The sequence below is a fragment of the Eurytemora carolleeae genome, unplaced genomic scaffold, assembly GCF_000591075.1.
Source record: "Eurytemora carolleeae unplaced genomic scaffold, Eaff_2.0 scaffold748, whole genome shotgun sequence".
NCBI lineage: Eukaryota > Metazoa > Arthropoda > Copepoda > Calanoida > Temoridae > Eurytemora > Eurytemora carolleeae.
The window spans coordinates 71,779-89,265 of NW_019397592.1; the positions used below are offsets into that span (position 1 = coordinate 71,779).

Here is a 17,487-nt window from a genome sequence, read left to right on the forward strand (position 1 = left end):
TATTAGAATTTGCGATCATTAATATTGAGTTATAATGTTAAGCACACTATTTTTCTGTTTTGGTTTACACATATTAGCTTTTTTAGTCTTATCTTTTATGCATTTTTGCCACATTTCTATTACAAGAATAGTTTTAGGTAAAATGATTTTAATGTTTTTATGTTCCAATTTATATTATATTATATTGGAATTATATTATATTTATATTCCAAGTGAAAGAATTTGTTATCAAAAGTGATCATTTCAACCCCGGTGCATTTTATTTTGTTGGCAACATTTTTTATGTTATAATTTTGTAGGAGGAAAAAAATTATTTTTACGTCTTCCAAGTGATTTTTGAATAGATTAAATCCATGTTTTCCCTTTACTTGTGATCAATGTACACCGTTTAGGATGAGACTTATGAGACGACTGTACGGAATTTATTAAGTCTTAATACATTTCGGCGTCCATGAGTTAAAAACTAACGCTTGTTCCTGTATTTGCTAAGTCATACCGAGTGTTATCGCCATTATAGTCTCATTCTTTGTGGTTAACCCTTTATGTTATGTGATATTCAACTTATTTGTGCCAATAACTAATAAAAATATAGAATAAAAATGAAAAACAAAAATTTCTTATTGAAAATGATTTTTAAAAGGTGTTTTCATCCTAAAACTCCTGTAATTATCGTCAAATTTCCGGGGGAAGGGGGGGGGGAGCTCCCTCCTCCACTCAATATTTCTGTTATAGATGGAATTATTGGGAACAAATAAAAATGATTAGAAGGAACTTCTGTCTCTGCTTAAAATCAGTTTTCTGATTGGTGTCCAATATGGTGACACAAGTGAAAATGAAAGTAAGAAAATCAAAAGGTGCATATATAGGTTCTATGAGCGATGTCAACCCTTAGAACCCACAATGAACGTTGGCTCAAGTAGTTTCAGGGAAAAAATCTTGAATTTTGTGACAACAAATTTTGTATTGGGATAAGAGACTAGAGTTTTGCATTCTGCCTCTAATTGTGGCCATCTGGTTGGACCACAAAGATGGGATCGGAGGTCATTGTCCGCCATCTGGTTGGACCACAAAGATGGGATCGGAGGTCATTGTCCGCCATCTAAAATCGAGGTTTTATCAGAAGCGACTTTCACTTGATGCAATGCGCTGATCAACCTAAAATTTTCACATTATGTTCATAATTGGAAACAGCGTCCATACAACTAAACTATGCACCCCCAAAATAATTGTTAACCCACTTCGTGTGTCACCCTAGGAACAACTACAAACCTTTTTTGGGATTCCAAAAAAATAATTAGCACATGATTAATTGAAGAAAATGTAACAATTATCGATAACATTTGAATGATAAATGTTCATTTCGCCAGCCGGTCAAAGTAGGAATTCAGAATTTCCCATTTTGAATTGTTAGGATCATTTCACCGACTTTATTGCATGTACTTTACAAAACAACATTTAGTTCAGAAAATGAAACATGTCATGTAGTTTTTAAATGTTAGGATATGCATTTCTTATATATATTCCACATTAATTCGTCTAAAAAATACATTTAACAAAAGGTTACAACTTGATAAATCAGGTCTTTTTGCATACATATAATTTAGCTGAAGAGCTAGTTTTCAGAAGTGGAGTCTTATGCAAAATTTATTAAGTTACTTCAAAGGAACTGACTTTTTGCCATAAACTCTGATTTTCTAATCCTTATATCTTTCAAAGTGATTAAATACTAAAGTGGACCAAACTCATAGTTGGATGACTACAGTACAGGGTGTCCCATGAAACATGACAGTTGGTGAATAGTTTAGAATGTATTTTTCCATAATTTGTTGAGTTGTTTGGTACCAAAGATCATTAAAAATATTATGTGTGAGTCATGTTACATTAAAATTGATTTTAAAGTAAAAGATAATGAAGCAAAAGGATGTTTTAACCAAAAATAACGATTTTTTAAATGTCATGTTTCGTGGGACACCCTGTATTTAAAAATTTTATATATACATGTATAAATTGGTCTGTATACGGATCGTGCACAGTACAACAGAAACTGGACTACCTTTGTTTAAAAACGCAGACTTAGAATTTGTATTTAACTTAAATATAGATTAACGTAAATTAAGATTTTAGAAGTGAATTTTAGCCATTTTACCGCACAACAAATAATTTCAGACAGCACAATAATGCATGAATGCATAATCTGTAAAACGAGGAATGTACAAATTGTGATACCGAAAAATGAAGATCTTCGAAATATATCTCGTAGTCTTCACTTTTGTATTTTAACAGATGTAAGAGTGGTTAAGAACTAAGACATGCAGGGTGTCCCACGAAACATGACATTTAATCAATCGTTATTTTTAGTCAAAAAAAACCTTCAGCTTCATTATCTTTTACTTTGAAATCAATTTTATTAACACTAGCCTTAGAGGACGCTTCGCGCCCATCTTCTAAATTAATTGTGAACATGTTCTCTTTGTGCACATCGTAAAACAAAACAAAAATAATTCGCGGATTTTCACAAAAAAATTTGTGGATTTTCAAAATTTTAAAAAATTCAATGGAGATCGAATTTTGATGGAGACAAATATTTGAAATTTTGATGATTCATAAACCTTCTTTGGAGTCCCTAGATGTCCCACAAAAAATTTGGGCCCGATCGGTTCAGCCGTTTTGACGTTTATTGGATACAAACAGACAGACAGACAAGCCAATTAACATGACTCCCATATAATATTTATATTGATCTTTGGTATCAAACAACTTATTCACTTTGTATCTTTGCCACCATATGTTGTAGAATCTTAATATTTCAAACTATAAATTCTGCCAGATCAAACCCTCAAAGTTTGAAATATTAAATGTTTACACCATCATGTTGCAAAGATATAGGGATTAGAAAGTTTGATTTTGTGACAAGAACTTAGTTCCTTTGGCCTATTTGATGGTGAAATAGGTGTTTTTAATCTTCAGGGGCGCCCCCCCTAGCACCTGAGAGGGGAGTGCGCCCCCCCCCCCCTGCAGAATTAAAAGAAAGATTGGCGAATATCAGTATCACAGGAGTCAGGAACAATAAAACCAAAAGACTTATTGTAGAAATTGTTTATCTACTATAATGATTAGTTTAAAAAAACTTTTATCTTTCTTAATTCTCAAGGCTAAAGGCTATTGTAAACATGTAATGTAAAAAAGTTCCGAACTGTATTGTATTTGTGTTGAGATATCAAATGTTTACACCTATCGGCGCAAAGATTTAGGGATTCGAATATTTAAGTTTGTGGCAGAAACTCAGTTCTAAATCTAGAGAACATTCTGAGACTGAACCTGGAAACTTCTAAGTGATTATCATATTTGATAACTGTTACCTGTTTATCTTCTTTGAAAGAACTTTTATAAAATCGAAAATAAAATAAGATTATGAATGCTGGTTAGAATGATCAAGCATAAATTCATAAATTCAGGGAAAACGTAACATTATCTGTCCTTTTTCAAAGTAGATGACTAAAATTATATATGTATTTGATGTTTTTTTTCAGAATATATGAATGATTTTTTCTTGTAATTATATTAATTATATATGTAATTAAACAGGTACTTGATTGACTCATATCGTTAATTTTACAGTTGTAAAAAGTATAAATTTTTAAAAAACACAAGGAAAAAACGATTTGAATTGAACACAGCCAAATCTTAAGTTAAATTTAGATTTTTGTGAATATAGGATGATTATTATAAAGATTTATTCACACACAAAGATATAAATACATATATAAATGGTGTAGTTTAAATTTGTTTAAATAAATTTTTTTTGAAAATACAACATTCCAAAAGAAAAGAGAAAAAATATGCAAAATTATGCACAAATAGAAAACATTGATTTTTAATCACTACATAACATATTTATCATGAATGCATAAAATGTCTGAGAACCAAGATAGCAAACTTATAAAGTTCTGTTTATCAATTCCCATACCCCCACTATTATAGCTAGTTAAGCACAAAGTACTAGCTGTATCCATCATTGTACTGCTGTTGCGCCACCAGTAGCACTATTCTTCTCTACACTCTTGGTTCCATTTTTATCAGAATCTGATACACTTTAAGATTTAAGATTATGTTAATTCAAGTTTTCAATTTCTTATAAGTTTCCGAGAAAATGCCACCGCTATCTTCTTCCATACTCCTCTCCGGAGATTTTTTTATTGAGGTTTCAGCAGTTAAACCATGGAAGCACCTTCAGGGTTTCCCACAAAGGATAAGGCTTCAGAGGCGATTGTACGTAATCTATTCTATACGGCCTTTTTTCTTATATTCATGGATCTCTGCAGTTCTGTAAACTTTTTTCTTTCAATGCTAAATCATTAAATAAGCCATATGATTACTATATCTAAGGCAGAATAAATAATTTAACCTTGGTATTGTCACATTTTTAGAGTATCCGGTCGTCTTTACAGTCTCATCCTTTGTAGCTTACCTTGTTTATAATCTCTTTGTTGTTAAAAAATTTCAAACTCGGATAGGCAGTAGCGTTTCCTTGGTAGCGATGGGCAATAGCTAGTTTCGCTTTACATAAACTTTTAATATTTTGAAACTTTTAAAAGGTTTTACGACAATTTTCTTGTTTTACTAAGTATCCGTATATGCAGTCAGAACATACACAAACAAAATGTGAACAGAGCAAACAAAATTCGTAACGGAATCCCCATGTTCCTTGGGACACCCTGTACATGTATTCAGCCAACCAACATTTTTGCCTAAAACACGCTGTGTCCTCTACATATTTGACGGGCTCAGGGCTGTTATAAAATCATAATCATAAAATCATTTTACTGGTTCGGAGCATGTAACGGTTTCTTCATTTTGAACCCCCTGACTGAATATAGGACCTATCTATGTATATTGTATAATATATATCTTTGGAATTCTGCAGATTAATTGCAATTCATGCACTACATTTAATTAAAGTGAGTACTTGCAAATAGATATTCAGAAATTAAAGATAAATATACAGCTAGTTACGTAGTAAGATTGATATACAGCTATATATATTGGATTTAGAGTTAAAGAAAAAATAGAAAGAAACACATACATAATTATTTATAATTCTGTCTGTGTCCTTTTCTTGAAAGAAAGAAGTTGAGAGATGGTTATATAGATATACAAGATCGAATTTTGATGGAGACAAATATTTGAAATTTTGATCATTCATAAGGAGAAACANGCTTGGTTGGTTGGATTATTGGTTGATTGGTTGCTTGGTTGCTTGGTTGGTTACTTGGCTGGTTGGTTGGTTGGTTGGTTGGTTGTTTTCTAAATAGATAGATTGATAAATAGATAAATAGATAGATACTCGGATCAGGCCCGTACATATGGGAGAGCACACAGGAGCGCGGCCCCCCCCCCCTTTTACCCTCAAAGGTGGGACACACTTTCTGAGACAAAAAAGAAGAAAAGGAAAAAAAGGAAAAGAAGGAAACGAAAAAGGGGAGAAAATTGGCATAAAATCTGATTATTGTCACCAATAATATTATGTGTAACGGATTATTTTATCTTCAAAGTAAAGAAAAATTTAATGCTTTCTGAAATAAATTATTTGGGAATTCTTATTTTCATCCTGTCTTGGGGAACGTTAGGGTCTAAATTATTTTTTTGTATTTTGAGAAGCGTATCCTTTTCCCTCTTTTATTATTTTAATAATTCTAATGGACCATCGTACAGTAAAAAGTAACATGGAGACAAATGTAAATTATATACAAAATATGGCCAGGTTTGGGAGAAGCTGCAGTTTGTACGATCATCCTCCTGCTTGCAGGGGAGTTTTTTTTAAATTTAGTTTTAAGTAAATTATACAAAATATGGCCAGGTTTGGGAGAAGCTGCAGTTTGTACGATCATCCTCCTGCTTGCAGGGGAGTTTTTTTAAAATTTATTTTTGAGAAAACTAAAGATTTTCAAGCTTGAGCTTTTTTATCTTTACAGGAATTTAAATCATTTATACTTTCCCTGTATTGAGAATAAGTATTGGCTAATCGTTAATCGATAGTTTTCAGTAGTACATTTATACATTTAGTATAACTCAAATCTCTACATCTTATACCTTCAGCTTTTTATTGTTTTGATGCAAATAGCTTCTCAATTATTTAATAGCAACGAACAGGCAAAATATCTATCTTAATAAACTATATGTGTGTTAAATGAAAAGTTAAAAAACTAGTTTTTTAGACTATATTCATTAATTGTTACCCTTATTGAGTTTTTCAGGTCAACAAAAATTTTCGCCTGCGGCGCGCCCCTTACAAATATATCTATGTTATTCTTAACTTTTGTGCCCCCCCCCCCCTACAAAATCCTAGCTACGGGTCTGACACGGACAGTATACACAGATAGATAGATAGATATGGAAATCCACAGCATATGACTGTTATCAGTGTCTGACTACCTGTCCTGCCTACCCTACCTACTCTATACATAAACAATGGTAGGATATTTTCACATTTAACCCTACTCTATACCGTATTCTTCTATACATAAACAATGGTAGGATATTTTCACATTTAACCCTACTCTATACCGTATTCTTCTATACATAAACAATGGTAGGATATTTTCACATTTAACCCTACTCTATACCGTATTCTTCTATACATAAACAATGGTAGGATATTTTCACATTTAACCCTACTCTATACCGTATTCTTCTATACATAAACAATGGTAGGATATTTTCACATTTAACCCTACTCTATACCGTATTCTTCTATACATAAACAATGGTAGGATATTTTCACATTTAACCCTACTCTATACCGTATTCTTCTATACATATACAATGGTAGGATATTTTCACATTTAACATTTTATGGATGAACGAATTTTCAATAATTTGCCTCTAACAAAATTCGATTTTTGAAAATTTTGAACTTCGGCGATTTTTTGTTTAATTTTTGTTTTACAATTTAAACAAAGAGAACATGTTATGGGTGCGAAGCCCCCTAAAAGCCTAGTTATTATATTGAACTGAAGAACCTAGTGTTAAAAAAGTACTTTGTCAAACTGAAGTATATTCCATTATGAATAGTTGTATAGAATATTCAGCTTACAGTATATTGTCAGGAGTGAATATTTTCTTGAAAGATAATTTTTGTTTCGCCCCCCCCCCCCACCTTCTCCCTATTTGATAATTGTTAAATATGATTTGTTGCGGTTTTGTTGGCTGAATTGGGGAAAATAAATGATTTTTAGAGGAAAATGAATGGAATGCATGTTTTGGTAAAATGCATGATTTTTAGGGGAAAATGAATGGAATGCATGTTTCGGTAAAAAGTATTCTAAAGAATAAAAACATTGCCTTTGGAGGTCAAATTTTTCAGTTTTTCCCTAAATTATTTAAAATCATTTTGCACTGGGGGGGGGGGGGGGTGAAAATTTTAAAATATTACAAATTGTCAAGAAACTGAAAAAATATAACTCTTCACCGTAATCGCATAGTTGAGGCCGGGTGCGCATATTCTTTAGCTAGGGTTAGCACTTATTACTCTTTTTACTAACCTTTAATCCATCTAATCCAATATACTTTAGCTAGGGCTAGTGTTTATTAGCTCCCTTCACTAACCTTTTATCTATCTAATCTAATATACTTTAGCTAGGGTTAGTGCTTAGTAACTCTCTTCACTAACCTTTTATCAATCTAATCAATCCAATATAAGTATTAAGTTTAATATATGCATATTTGTTCCTCTTATTGAATATAATAATCTTCATAGTTTTCCTGGCATCTATCGTAATATATATACAATAAATACATCCACCATTATTAGATTATGTAGATTTCTAGACCTTTTATTAGGCCCGTTATTTCCGCGAGCAAGATATTGACGAGTATAGAGAATGTTTCTATCTGTATGCAAGGTAAGCAACTGCAAGCTCATTCTCATCACAACTTTGCGACTTTTTAATTCCTCCAGTTTTCATTTTACTCGCAATAATTGTTGCAAATTTGTTTTGTTAAATCCAGATGCGTATTCAGGTGTGCTTTGGGGGCTTAACCCCCCCCCCCTTGGTCAGTAAAATTCATTATTTTTGCAGGTTTAATAGGGGCCCAAGTGATGCCCCAAATTTTGTTTAAAGACCTGTATAAGTCCATATTCCATGCTGAAATTAAATTAAACCTTAGTTTATTGTAAATATGACTTTAGGAACAATTTATGCAACATTTATATTTTCTTTAAATACTATTTTTTCCCTATCCAGATGTAAGGTATGTTTGCGTGTTGCGAGAAAAAATGTTTACGGTTTATTCGCAAAATTGGGGCAAATACATATTTTTTACACATATAAAATTTTGCGAATTAATTGGTAAAAAGTATCAAAAGGTGATGTCATATTTATCATTTTTTCCCTCGCAGTTTAAACGTACTTAGAATTGTTTGAAATTATTGTGTTGGTCCCCATGAATCATGTGAACTATTAATTGACTAATGAGAGATTAAAAGCTTCTTTGATCTATTTATATTAAACGATTTTTTATGTTGTTTCATAAGTATTTCAGCCCAAAAAGGCCCCAACCAAATGCTAAATTACAAAATTTGGTTTGCTGGGCCATTAAAAATTGACGGAGACATAAAGAAATCTATTTTTAAAATTTTTTTATTACGGCCGACCTCTTTTGGAACACTGTTTTCATTAATTTACTGTTAGCAAAAAAAAGACGATTTGGATTGGATCTCTATGTTTGTTAAGACACCTTGTGTTCTTTAGTGTACTAGCTAATATGATTAATCGTTTAATCGCGTTTTTTTGTTTATTTAACTTTTAACATTTTTGTCCTGAAATAATGGAAACCCGATTCTAAAAAGATCTTTATAGCACGTAAATTTTTGGACCGTTTTTGAATAATTTTTGCGTCTATATTCTGTCCAAATCAAAATTTGGCAAAGTGTAAATAACCCAATTTTGAAAAATATTTCTTTTCTTTCACTATACCAAGATTCGACCCTGAAAGAAATCATTAGAAAAACGAACCATCGTAATCTACAAACCTGATATAATTGTTAGGTCCGGTACAGTGTCTACAATGGACCAACTAACCGTCATTATGAGGTAACGATATTAAGTTTCTTAAAGGAGGTTTCTTCATTCTTAAAAACCTTTTGGAATTAACGTTAAGTTTGGTTCTTAAAGGGACCGTTCACTTTTTTGGGTAATTTCAGGGTAAACTAAACAGCCTAAGCGCTATTCATCGGTAATAGTCTTACTTTTCAAAGACAACTGTGGCCGGAGAAAAAGCCGATTTTTCGTTCAGAATTTGAGCGCAAAGGAACGGTTCCTTTCTATACACACTATTTGATGTTTTTTTCAGTATGTTGTGAATCAAAATAAATTCCGAATATAAAATTAAACTGTAGTATCTAATCGTTAATTGTAAATGTTAAAATTTTTTAAATTTTTTTGTTTTTTAACTTTCTATCTCTAAAATAAGACTATTTTATCGCATTAAAGATTTTCTATTGCCTGATGGACTGTTGTTACTGAAAAAAAACATCAAATAGTGTGTATAGAAAGGAACCGTTCCTTTGCGCTCAAATTCTGAACGAAAAATCGGCTTTTTCTCCGGCCACAGTTGTCTTTGAAAAGTAAGACTTTTACCGATGAATAGCGCTTAGGCTGTTTAGTTTACCCTGAAATTACCCAAAAAAGTGAACGGTCCCTTTAAAGGGACTGTACTTTTTTAATTTTAAGTGCCCCTTCTTGAAAATATTGCAATGGCCGATTTACAAAGGTACATTTAAAACCTTTAATTGATCAATAAAGATTTAATCGTTTTTCTAGCTTTAAAAATGTTTTCCTACAGTAGAAATACGCAAGTCGCTTTTGTTAAGAAATCACAATTCAAATTAATTATAAATTATAAACATTGATATCAAAATCATACGTGATTATAAATTAGGCTTATAAAGCTATTGTGAATCGGGCATTGCTGTGTTTGCGTGGATGTTCACTTGAAATTACGGTTACAGTCCCTTTAAAATAATTATTTTAGAAAGAGGCCACTTAGGAGTATAACTTTGTTGAAAAATCAAGATTTTTTATCCCAACTTTAACAATAAAAAAATGTTAACAATAAATTGGAAAAAATAATTGCTTCTTGCATCCAAGGGGTAAATAAGAAAATTTTTGAATACAAAAATATGATAGAGAAGTTCACAACTTTATGCATAATTCGATTTTTAAATTCTTTCCAAAATATTTAAAAATCATTTCCTTTTAAAACACCCCTCTCACGGGTTGTAATCAATTTCCGCAGAGTAAGTTTTTTTTCTCAACTATCGTGTATGTGCAATATCCATAACTTACTTCGGGGACTTCGGGGGACGATAGTTTAGAACCTCAGCCGATAGATCTTTCACGTAAAATTATTACCTCATGGATAGATAATTAGGACAGACGTCATCTGGTCGACCATTGTAGTGTTGAGAAGAAACATACTAAAATAAATGCCGCGTGAATCAACGAAGACGTTTAAAGATCGTCTTTATATTTTCTTTATCCAGATCCCTGGGCATGTCCCCGACTATCCCTGAGCTGAAGGTGTACATGAGGGAGAAGAACGGGAAGATTGCGTTCTCCGATTTCTTGGAGATCATGCATACACACAGGTAGCTTAAAGCTGACTGTCCACTTTAGTTCAAGATACAGATAGCTTATCCCTCCCCCCTTATGATTTCTTGGAGTTGAGATAGTGGCGTGTATTACAAGGCAAGCTTATTAAAAAAATAGACCACTAACTTTATTGGTTAGATAGTAAGTGAGGCTTTCAATCTTTATTTAAATGCGGAGGATTTTTTTCATAATATCATAATATCATAATATCATAATATCATGTGACTGCAAGTTTCTTCATCCAGTATTCAACGGGTTTTCAGATAACTAAATTTTAGATCTGTAGCTTAGATCAAATAATAATAATTAAATTGTTGGACTATTTTTGATTTTTTTCGGAACACAGACCAGCCGTTTGATCGTCGTCTACTCTACCCTGTGCATCAATAACATTTTTTGGAGCAACATATGTCTTCAATTATAAAGTTGAGAAGTGTCGAAGTTTGAGTGTTCTAGTGTCAGTATAAGCTGTTTTTAAGTTATGGATAAAAACGCCACTGAACTATTCGATCTAACAGAATACGTAGTTTTTTTTTGAAAGGTGAACATCAGATTGCAAAGATATAAAGTTTATAGATTAAGAGTTTGGCGATTGAGGGTAATAATTTTCTGTGAAAAATCTAAAAGTTTTTTGCTGTTATTTTAGATAAATAAATAAATAAATACAAATTGTCCATAAACAAAAAAAAATCTGAAGAAACGGTTTGAATTTTTGTTGTTGTTGTTGTTGTTGGTTATGAACTGTATTTTTACTGACTTTGCCCCAATTAAGAATTTATGAAAAGAAATAAATAAAAAAGTTATAAAATAAAATTGAATCATTAATTTTAGAATTAGAAAACTAATAAAGTATAAAATCAGAAAAGGGAATGTTCTCGAGTTTAAAAATTGTTTATGGGATACATTTATTTTGCAATGAGAAATAGGAAAACGATTGGAAGTTGTGAATAAGAAATTCAATGAACATAAAAATAACGGCAATTGCACGTCAAACTAAAGTGAATTGCACGTCAAACTAAAGTGAATTGCACGTCAAACTAAAGTGAATTACACGTCAAACTTAAGTGAATTGCACGTCAAACTAAAGTGAATTACACGTCAAACTAAAGTGAATTGCACGTCAAACTAAAGTGAATTACACGTCAAACTAAAGTGAATTCCACGTCAAACTACAGTGAATTCCACGTCAAACTAAAGTGAATTCCACGTCAAACTAAAGTGAATTTTACGTCAAACTAAAGTGAATTGCACGTCAAACTAAAATGAATTGCACGTCAAACTAAAGTGAATTCCACGTCAAACTAAAGTGAATTCCACGTCAAACTAATTGCCGCTTGGGAAATTGCACAGTTGGAAATTTGCCACTTGGGGGGGAGTTGCCGCTTGGGAAACAACTTTTGAGAAAGTGCCTAACATCATCCTATCTCTATATTTTGGGAAAGTGCCTAACATTATCATATCTCTATATTTTGGGAAAGTGCCTAACATTATCCTATCTCTATATTTTGGGAAAGGGCCTAACATCATCCTATCTCTATATTTTGGAAAAGTGCCTAACATTATCATATCTCTATATTTTGGGAAAGTGCCTAACATCATCCTATCTCTATAAACTAAAAATGAATAATCTACGTAAAGTTATATTTATAAAATGTACTATACTGTACTTATGCATAAATGTCCGATAAATATTTTTTTGAAATGAAAATATAGAAAATATTTGTGTAATGTATTTAACCTTTTTTACTCATTTTTTTATTAATAATTCTATTTCAGTAAAAAGGAGAATATACCGAAGGAGTTAATACAAGCTTTCAAGAACATGGATACTCAGAGAAAAGGTATTTTTATTTTTAATATTTTTCTTAATATTTTCTTTTATACGAATATTTTTCCAAGGAACTATTCCTGCTAGAGATTTATGGAACATACTTGTCAAGTGGGGAGAGAAGCTTAGTCCTAAAGAAGGTGGATTATTATTATTATAATTATTATTATTATTATTATTATTATTATTATTAATATTAATATCAGTCTGTGTTCCTGTTCATGATTATTGTTAGTCTGTGTTCCTGTTCCTGATAATTATTAGTCTGCGTTCCTGTTCCTGATTATTATTAGTCTGTGTTCCTGTTCCTGATTGTTATTAGTCTGTGTTCCTGTTCCTGATTGTTATTAGTCTGTGTTCCTGTTCCTGATTATTATTAGTCTGTGTTCCTGTTCCTGATTGTTATTAGTATGTGTTCCTGTTCCTGATTGTTATAAATCTGTGTTCCTGTTCCTGATTATCATAGTAATTTCTGTGTTCCTTTTCCAGATTACTAGTCTGTGTTTCTGTTTATTTGCATAAATCCGTTTTGTGAATGTCAATTAAAATTTTATCTTGATTTTCAAGAGAAAAAATCGATTTTTGGGAAAATTTCTATAAAGATATTAGGAATATTTTACTATCCAATTTGTGTTTTAATGAATCTATTTTTTTATGTGTTATTTGTTTTTAAATTTAATTTCCTTTTCAATTTAATTTGTTTTTGATTAACTCGGTTTTATTAAACTTCGCCGGCATTCATTCAATTTTTTTTTATTCAACGATGTCGACGACGTTTGATAAAATGGTATTCTTTAATGTAACTTCAGTTTAAGTTGATTTTGCTAAATTATATTATTGAAAAAATAATTTATTTTAATTTACACTGACATATTAAGAGTTTAAGTGAGGAAAGAAAGGTATTAATCAGAATTTCAAAAATTATTGTTTATTACTTTTTAAATCCTTAATATTTTTCCATTGCATCTTAACCTCACCATACATTCACTCTTTCATTATCATTCATTCGAATAACTTCTCCCTTTCACTTTATACCTTCCCCTTATCTCTTTCATTATCATTTCTAACGCCCGAAACTGAACGTCCTCAAAAGTATTTTTGATTTAGCCTGCAGCTTGATAATTTTACATCTTAATATTCATATAGGAGGGAATACCACCATTCAGACTAAACTACTGCGCTATAATAGTGCTTCCCAGCAAATAATTTCTAAGGTGGAAAATGTTTTGTATAATCGCGGAACACCTTGTGGATAATTGTTATTGCCTGTTTCAACCAGTTCTCTCATGAAAACCCCGGGAAAACTATCCGGGCGGAAGGGCTCTAACCTCAGGCGAATACGTTCACATAACGTTCTCTGTCCCGGGAATTTCTCGAGGCTTTTCTGGGGAAAACCTCGACTCTTGAGTAGAAGCCGTATAGTTGGTTTTCAACGCAGGGTAGGGCTGGAAGTAAGAGCTGACAAACCAGGTTTTTAGTTTTTTTTATAATAAGTATTTTTCTGCATGAAATACACTGCGATTTAATGGTCTCACGCTCTCAAGCAAAAATCGTTGAGAATTTTGCCAATTACTTCTAAAAAACCAAATCTAACAAGAAGTGCTTTACAGTGCTAAAATGTACATGTAAAGGGCTACAGAAAAGCATAAGTGAGTTAGAGCGGAAAAATCTAAGCTTAGGGCGTTGTGACACTTCAAAGTCAACCCAGTCTTAAAAATTGATGAGACTGTTTATAAGGAGGCTGAATCTATGTGAATACAGTGTGACCCATAAAACTGTGGGAGAAGGAGATTCCATTTAAACAATTTTATATGGATAATGTTGTTATTATAAGAAGTTTAACCGTTTAGTTTGAAAAAAAACAATTTAGTAAAATGGGTCTGTGTACATTGCATAGTTACTGTTTATGTTCATTAAACTATTAATTTGATTTAAGTTTATATTCTACAGCGTTATGGTTTTAGCACTATACTGTAAAGCTTTTGTATTCTTCTCTTTTGTGGGATTATTGGATATCCTAGGGAGGCGGTATTATTGGATATCCTAGGGGGGGATTTTTGGATATCCTAGAGGGGGGATTATTGGATATACTAGGGAGGGGGATTATTGGATATCCAAGGGGGGATTATTGGATATCCTGGGGGGTGGGGGCAAAGTGATAAAATACTAAAATGGAACAGACAGAATAACGACAACTAGATTGACCCAACGCAATTATTTTGTTTGGTAAAATTTTCAAATTATTGTTTCGGGGCCAAATTTATAATGTAATCACTAGAAATAGTTTAGAACTATAATTAATGTCGTCGTTACAAATACTTGAAATGAAACGGATTGGAAAAAAAGTCTCATTAAACGTTATATGATTAGGGAGGGAACTCCCGGACGACATGAGCTCTGCTACACCCCAGACTAACCAGCGTGAGAGACATTTTTAATCATGACAATCAATAAATATATCTAATCTTTAGTAAAATTCTTATGCCACTACGCCAAAAAAAAATTGTTAACATTTTTTATTACACATAAAAACCAAGATTTAATAAAAGCTGTGCTTTTATGGGCCATGGCGGAGGCTCGTTCACTGCGTAGCGTGTAGGCACGGTCTGCATAGCAGAGCTTGGTCTACATAGTGGAGGCTCGGTCTGTCTAGCAAATCTGGGAAGCTCGTGTCTGCATAGCAGGGGCTTATGGCGTCCGGGGGTTCCCTCCCTCATATGATATGCACTGAAGTTTGATCTTATATTACCATGATGTTACGAACTAGTTTGATATCTTTTAACCCTATTCCTGCTGGGGGGGGGGGTCAATTTGACCCCCCCTGTAGTTTTTTTTACATAACTCAAAAAGTATTGGTCTGAGGCTGATGAAATTTTCTGACTTTTCCTACATACCCAAAGCCCTCCCTTTAGGCCTAAAACCGGGCTTTAATACTAACTGCCTGAGTCCTCAGGAACACTGCCTGAATGACTGTTTTTTCCTGTAACAAACTAAATCTTTGTTTTGACCCACTTCCACTTGTCAGATTTTGATAAAATTTAGCTTTTTGGAAAGTCTTTGACATAAGGAAACGAATTGCACAAGTTTTGCGAAAAAAATTGCAAATTCTTTGCAAACAACCTGTCAAAGGAAATTTGCAAATTTTTAGTTTTTCTTGATTAAAATTCAGGTTATTTAAAATTTTGCAAAAATTTTTGCATATTTGAAATGGCATGGTCAAGGGCTTTTCAAAAATGTATAATTTTTCATTTTTTGGAAAAATTTTTTTTACAAACATTTTTACTATATAACTGGATTTTGCGATAAAAAATTCAATTTTTGCAAATTTGCAATTTTTTTTGCAGATTCTAAAAGCAGAGCACAAGAGCTTTCCAATGATGTATCATTTGTCATATTTGGACATCAAACATGGGATTTAGAGGGGGGGGGTCAAATTGACCCCCCCCCCCAGCATATCCTGGTTTTCAAGTACCCCAGCAGAGATAGGGTTAACTCACTTCAAAAAGCTCCAACCCAACATATTTTGCTTCTGGAATTCAACTGGCAACTTCAAAAGACTTAGCTTGGTTTCGTAAAAACTTAACACATTCAAGTCTTTTTTCACAACAACAACAAATACATAAAGAAGGATTTGAACTACAAAAAAAGCATTAGATGTAAATATATATCTATTTCATTTTTGATGAACGTACAGATTTTTGTTTCAAATTTTCTTCATCTAAGATAGGTCTAATTTAGAAAACTGCTGTTAATGGCCGGTCACTAAAATCACATTTATAATTCCTTTTCATGCAGATTCTGGATCTAATCATCTGAGGCTAATCTCTAACAGCTTCGCTTTTTTGTATCACAATAAATCATACATTCTTCGGTTAACAATTATGCATAATACATATCAGGCATATTACACTAATACATATTAGGCACTGTTCATTAAAGTTTTTGTACTTTTGTGTTTTAACATTGCCTTTTTTGGTTTTGTAATTTCACTTAAGGGCCATAATAAAGGTTATTGAGTCTAGTTAATTTAGTACTGTACTAAAATACTAGGAATATAAAATGTCCTCATCCGACTATCAGTTTGGCCTACTTTAGTATTTGGTGGGGATAGAAAGATATTGTAGAAAGATATTGTAGAAAGATATTGTAGAAAGATATTGTAGAAAGATCTTGTAGAAAGATATTGTAGAAAGATAGATTTGAGAACTAGTGTGTTGGAAACCATAATCACGATATCCACAGTGGGCACTTTTGACTTTTACCAAAATGTGAACTGTACAATTGTAACTAATTATACTACAGAAGGAATGCTGGAGATTAGAATTGGAATAAAGATTAAATGTATCTGTAGATTAACAACTGATTGAGATAAATCATTGATCTTAATATTTGCAATATACAAGACCTCTGAAAGGGGACATTTTAACTCCCCCAAATGAGTGTCCCAGGATTGTAATTTACGTTTGTAAATACAAACACTGATAATTTGAATTTGTTAATTAGATTGTTAATTTTTTTTTGCTAGAGGAGGGAAGGGAGTGGGTGGTTTGAGTGAAAGGGAGGAAAGGTTGGGGGGGGGTAATGGAAGGTACAGAATAGCTGTATTGGGAATAGAAACATACAATTTGATTCTTTATTTTGTGCATTCTACAAATTAGATTTACAGTTCCAAGTCCCAAGTTTATAACCAGAGATGAGATGGTGGACATGGAAGACGACTGTTAGACTCAAATTATAATCTGAAGTATTGCAATGTTACACGAAACTCAGTAATTGTACAGATACTTTGTACTCTGATCCAAATAAATCACTTAAAGTTGATTTTTTGCTTTTAAATTTTAACAACATCAAAGAGTGCTGAATTGTCGTCTTTTTAATCGAGAGTTTTGAGGGCCCACTGTAAAATATATTTCTTTATTCTTGTTTTTTTTCATTCGTTTCGCCGAAAATGTTTTTTTAAAATGATTTATCACTGTTTCGTACCAAATGGGTTTCCATGCAAGGGTT

General features: G+C 32.2%; 2 protein-coding genes across 3 annotated transcripts in view; both read left to right on the forward strand.

Annotated features, from left to right (window-relative positions):
* Window positions 1-6,725: 6,725 nt before the first annotated feature.
* On the forward strand, window positions 6,726-12,640 carry LOC111715065 (calmodulin-like protein 4). Its single transcript, XM_023490311.1, has 6 exons — window positions 6,726-6,766; window positions 7,840-7,901; window positions 9,048-9,092; window positions 10,544-10,648; window positions 12,429-12,493; window positions 12,552-12,640. Exons 1-6 carry the CDS (start codon window positions 6,764-6,766, stop codon window positions 12,638-12,640), a joined length of 369 nt encoding a protein of 122 aa, XP_023346079.1. The 5' UTR covers window positions 6,726-6,763.
* A 734-nt stretch (window positions 12,641-13,374) lies between these two features.
* Window positions 13,375-17,487, forward strand: part of LOC111715062 (FMRFamide receptor) — a 57,587-nt gene continuing 53,474 nt past the window's right edge. Inside the window, exon 1 of one of the 2 annotated variants that reach the window (XM_023490305.1) lies at window positions 13,375-13,950. The gene's annotated coding sequence lies outside the window, so the exon portion shown is untranslated. The remainder of the gene's footprint in view (window positions 13,951-17,487) is intronic. The other variant, XM_023490306.1, reaches the window with a different exon arrangement.

What these genes read in the sequence shown, in the direction of transcription:
- LOC111715065 (XM_023490311.1), top strand. An exon ending in TGTTTCTATCTGTATGCAAG is followed by an intron (nt 7,902 to 9,047) that starts GTAAGCAACTGC and finishes TATAATTGTTAG; the next exon opens with GTCCGGTACAGTGTCTACAA. An exon ending in CATGGATACTCAGAGAAAAG is followed by an intron (nt 12,494 to 12,551) that starts GTATTTTTATTT and finishes TATTTTTCCAAG; the next exon opens with GAACTATTCCTGCTAGAGAT.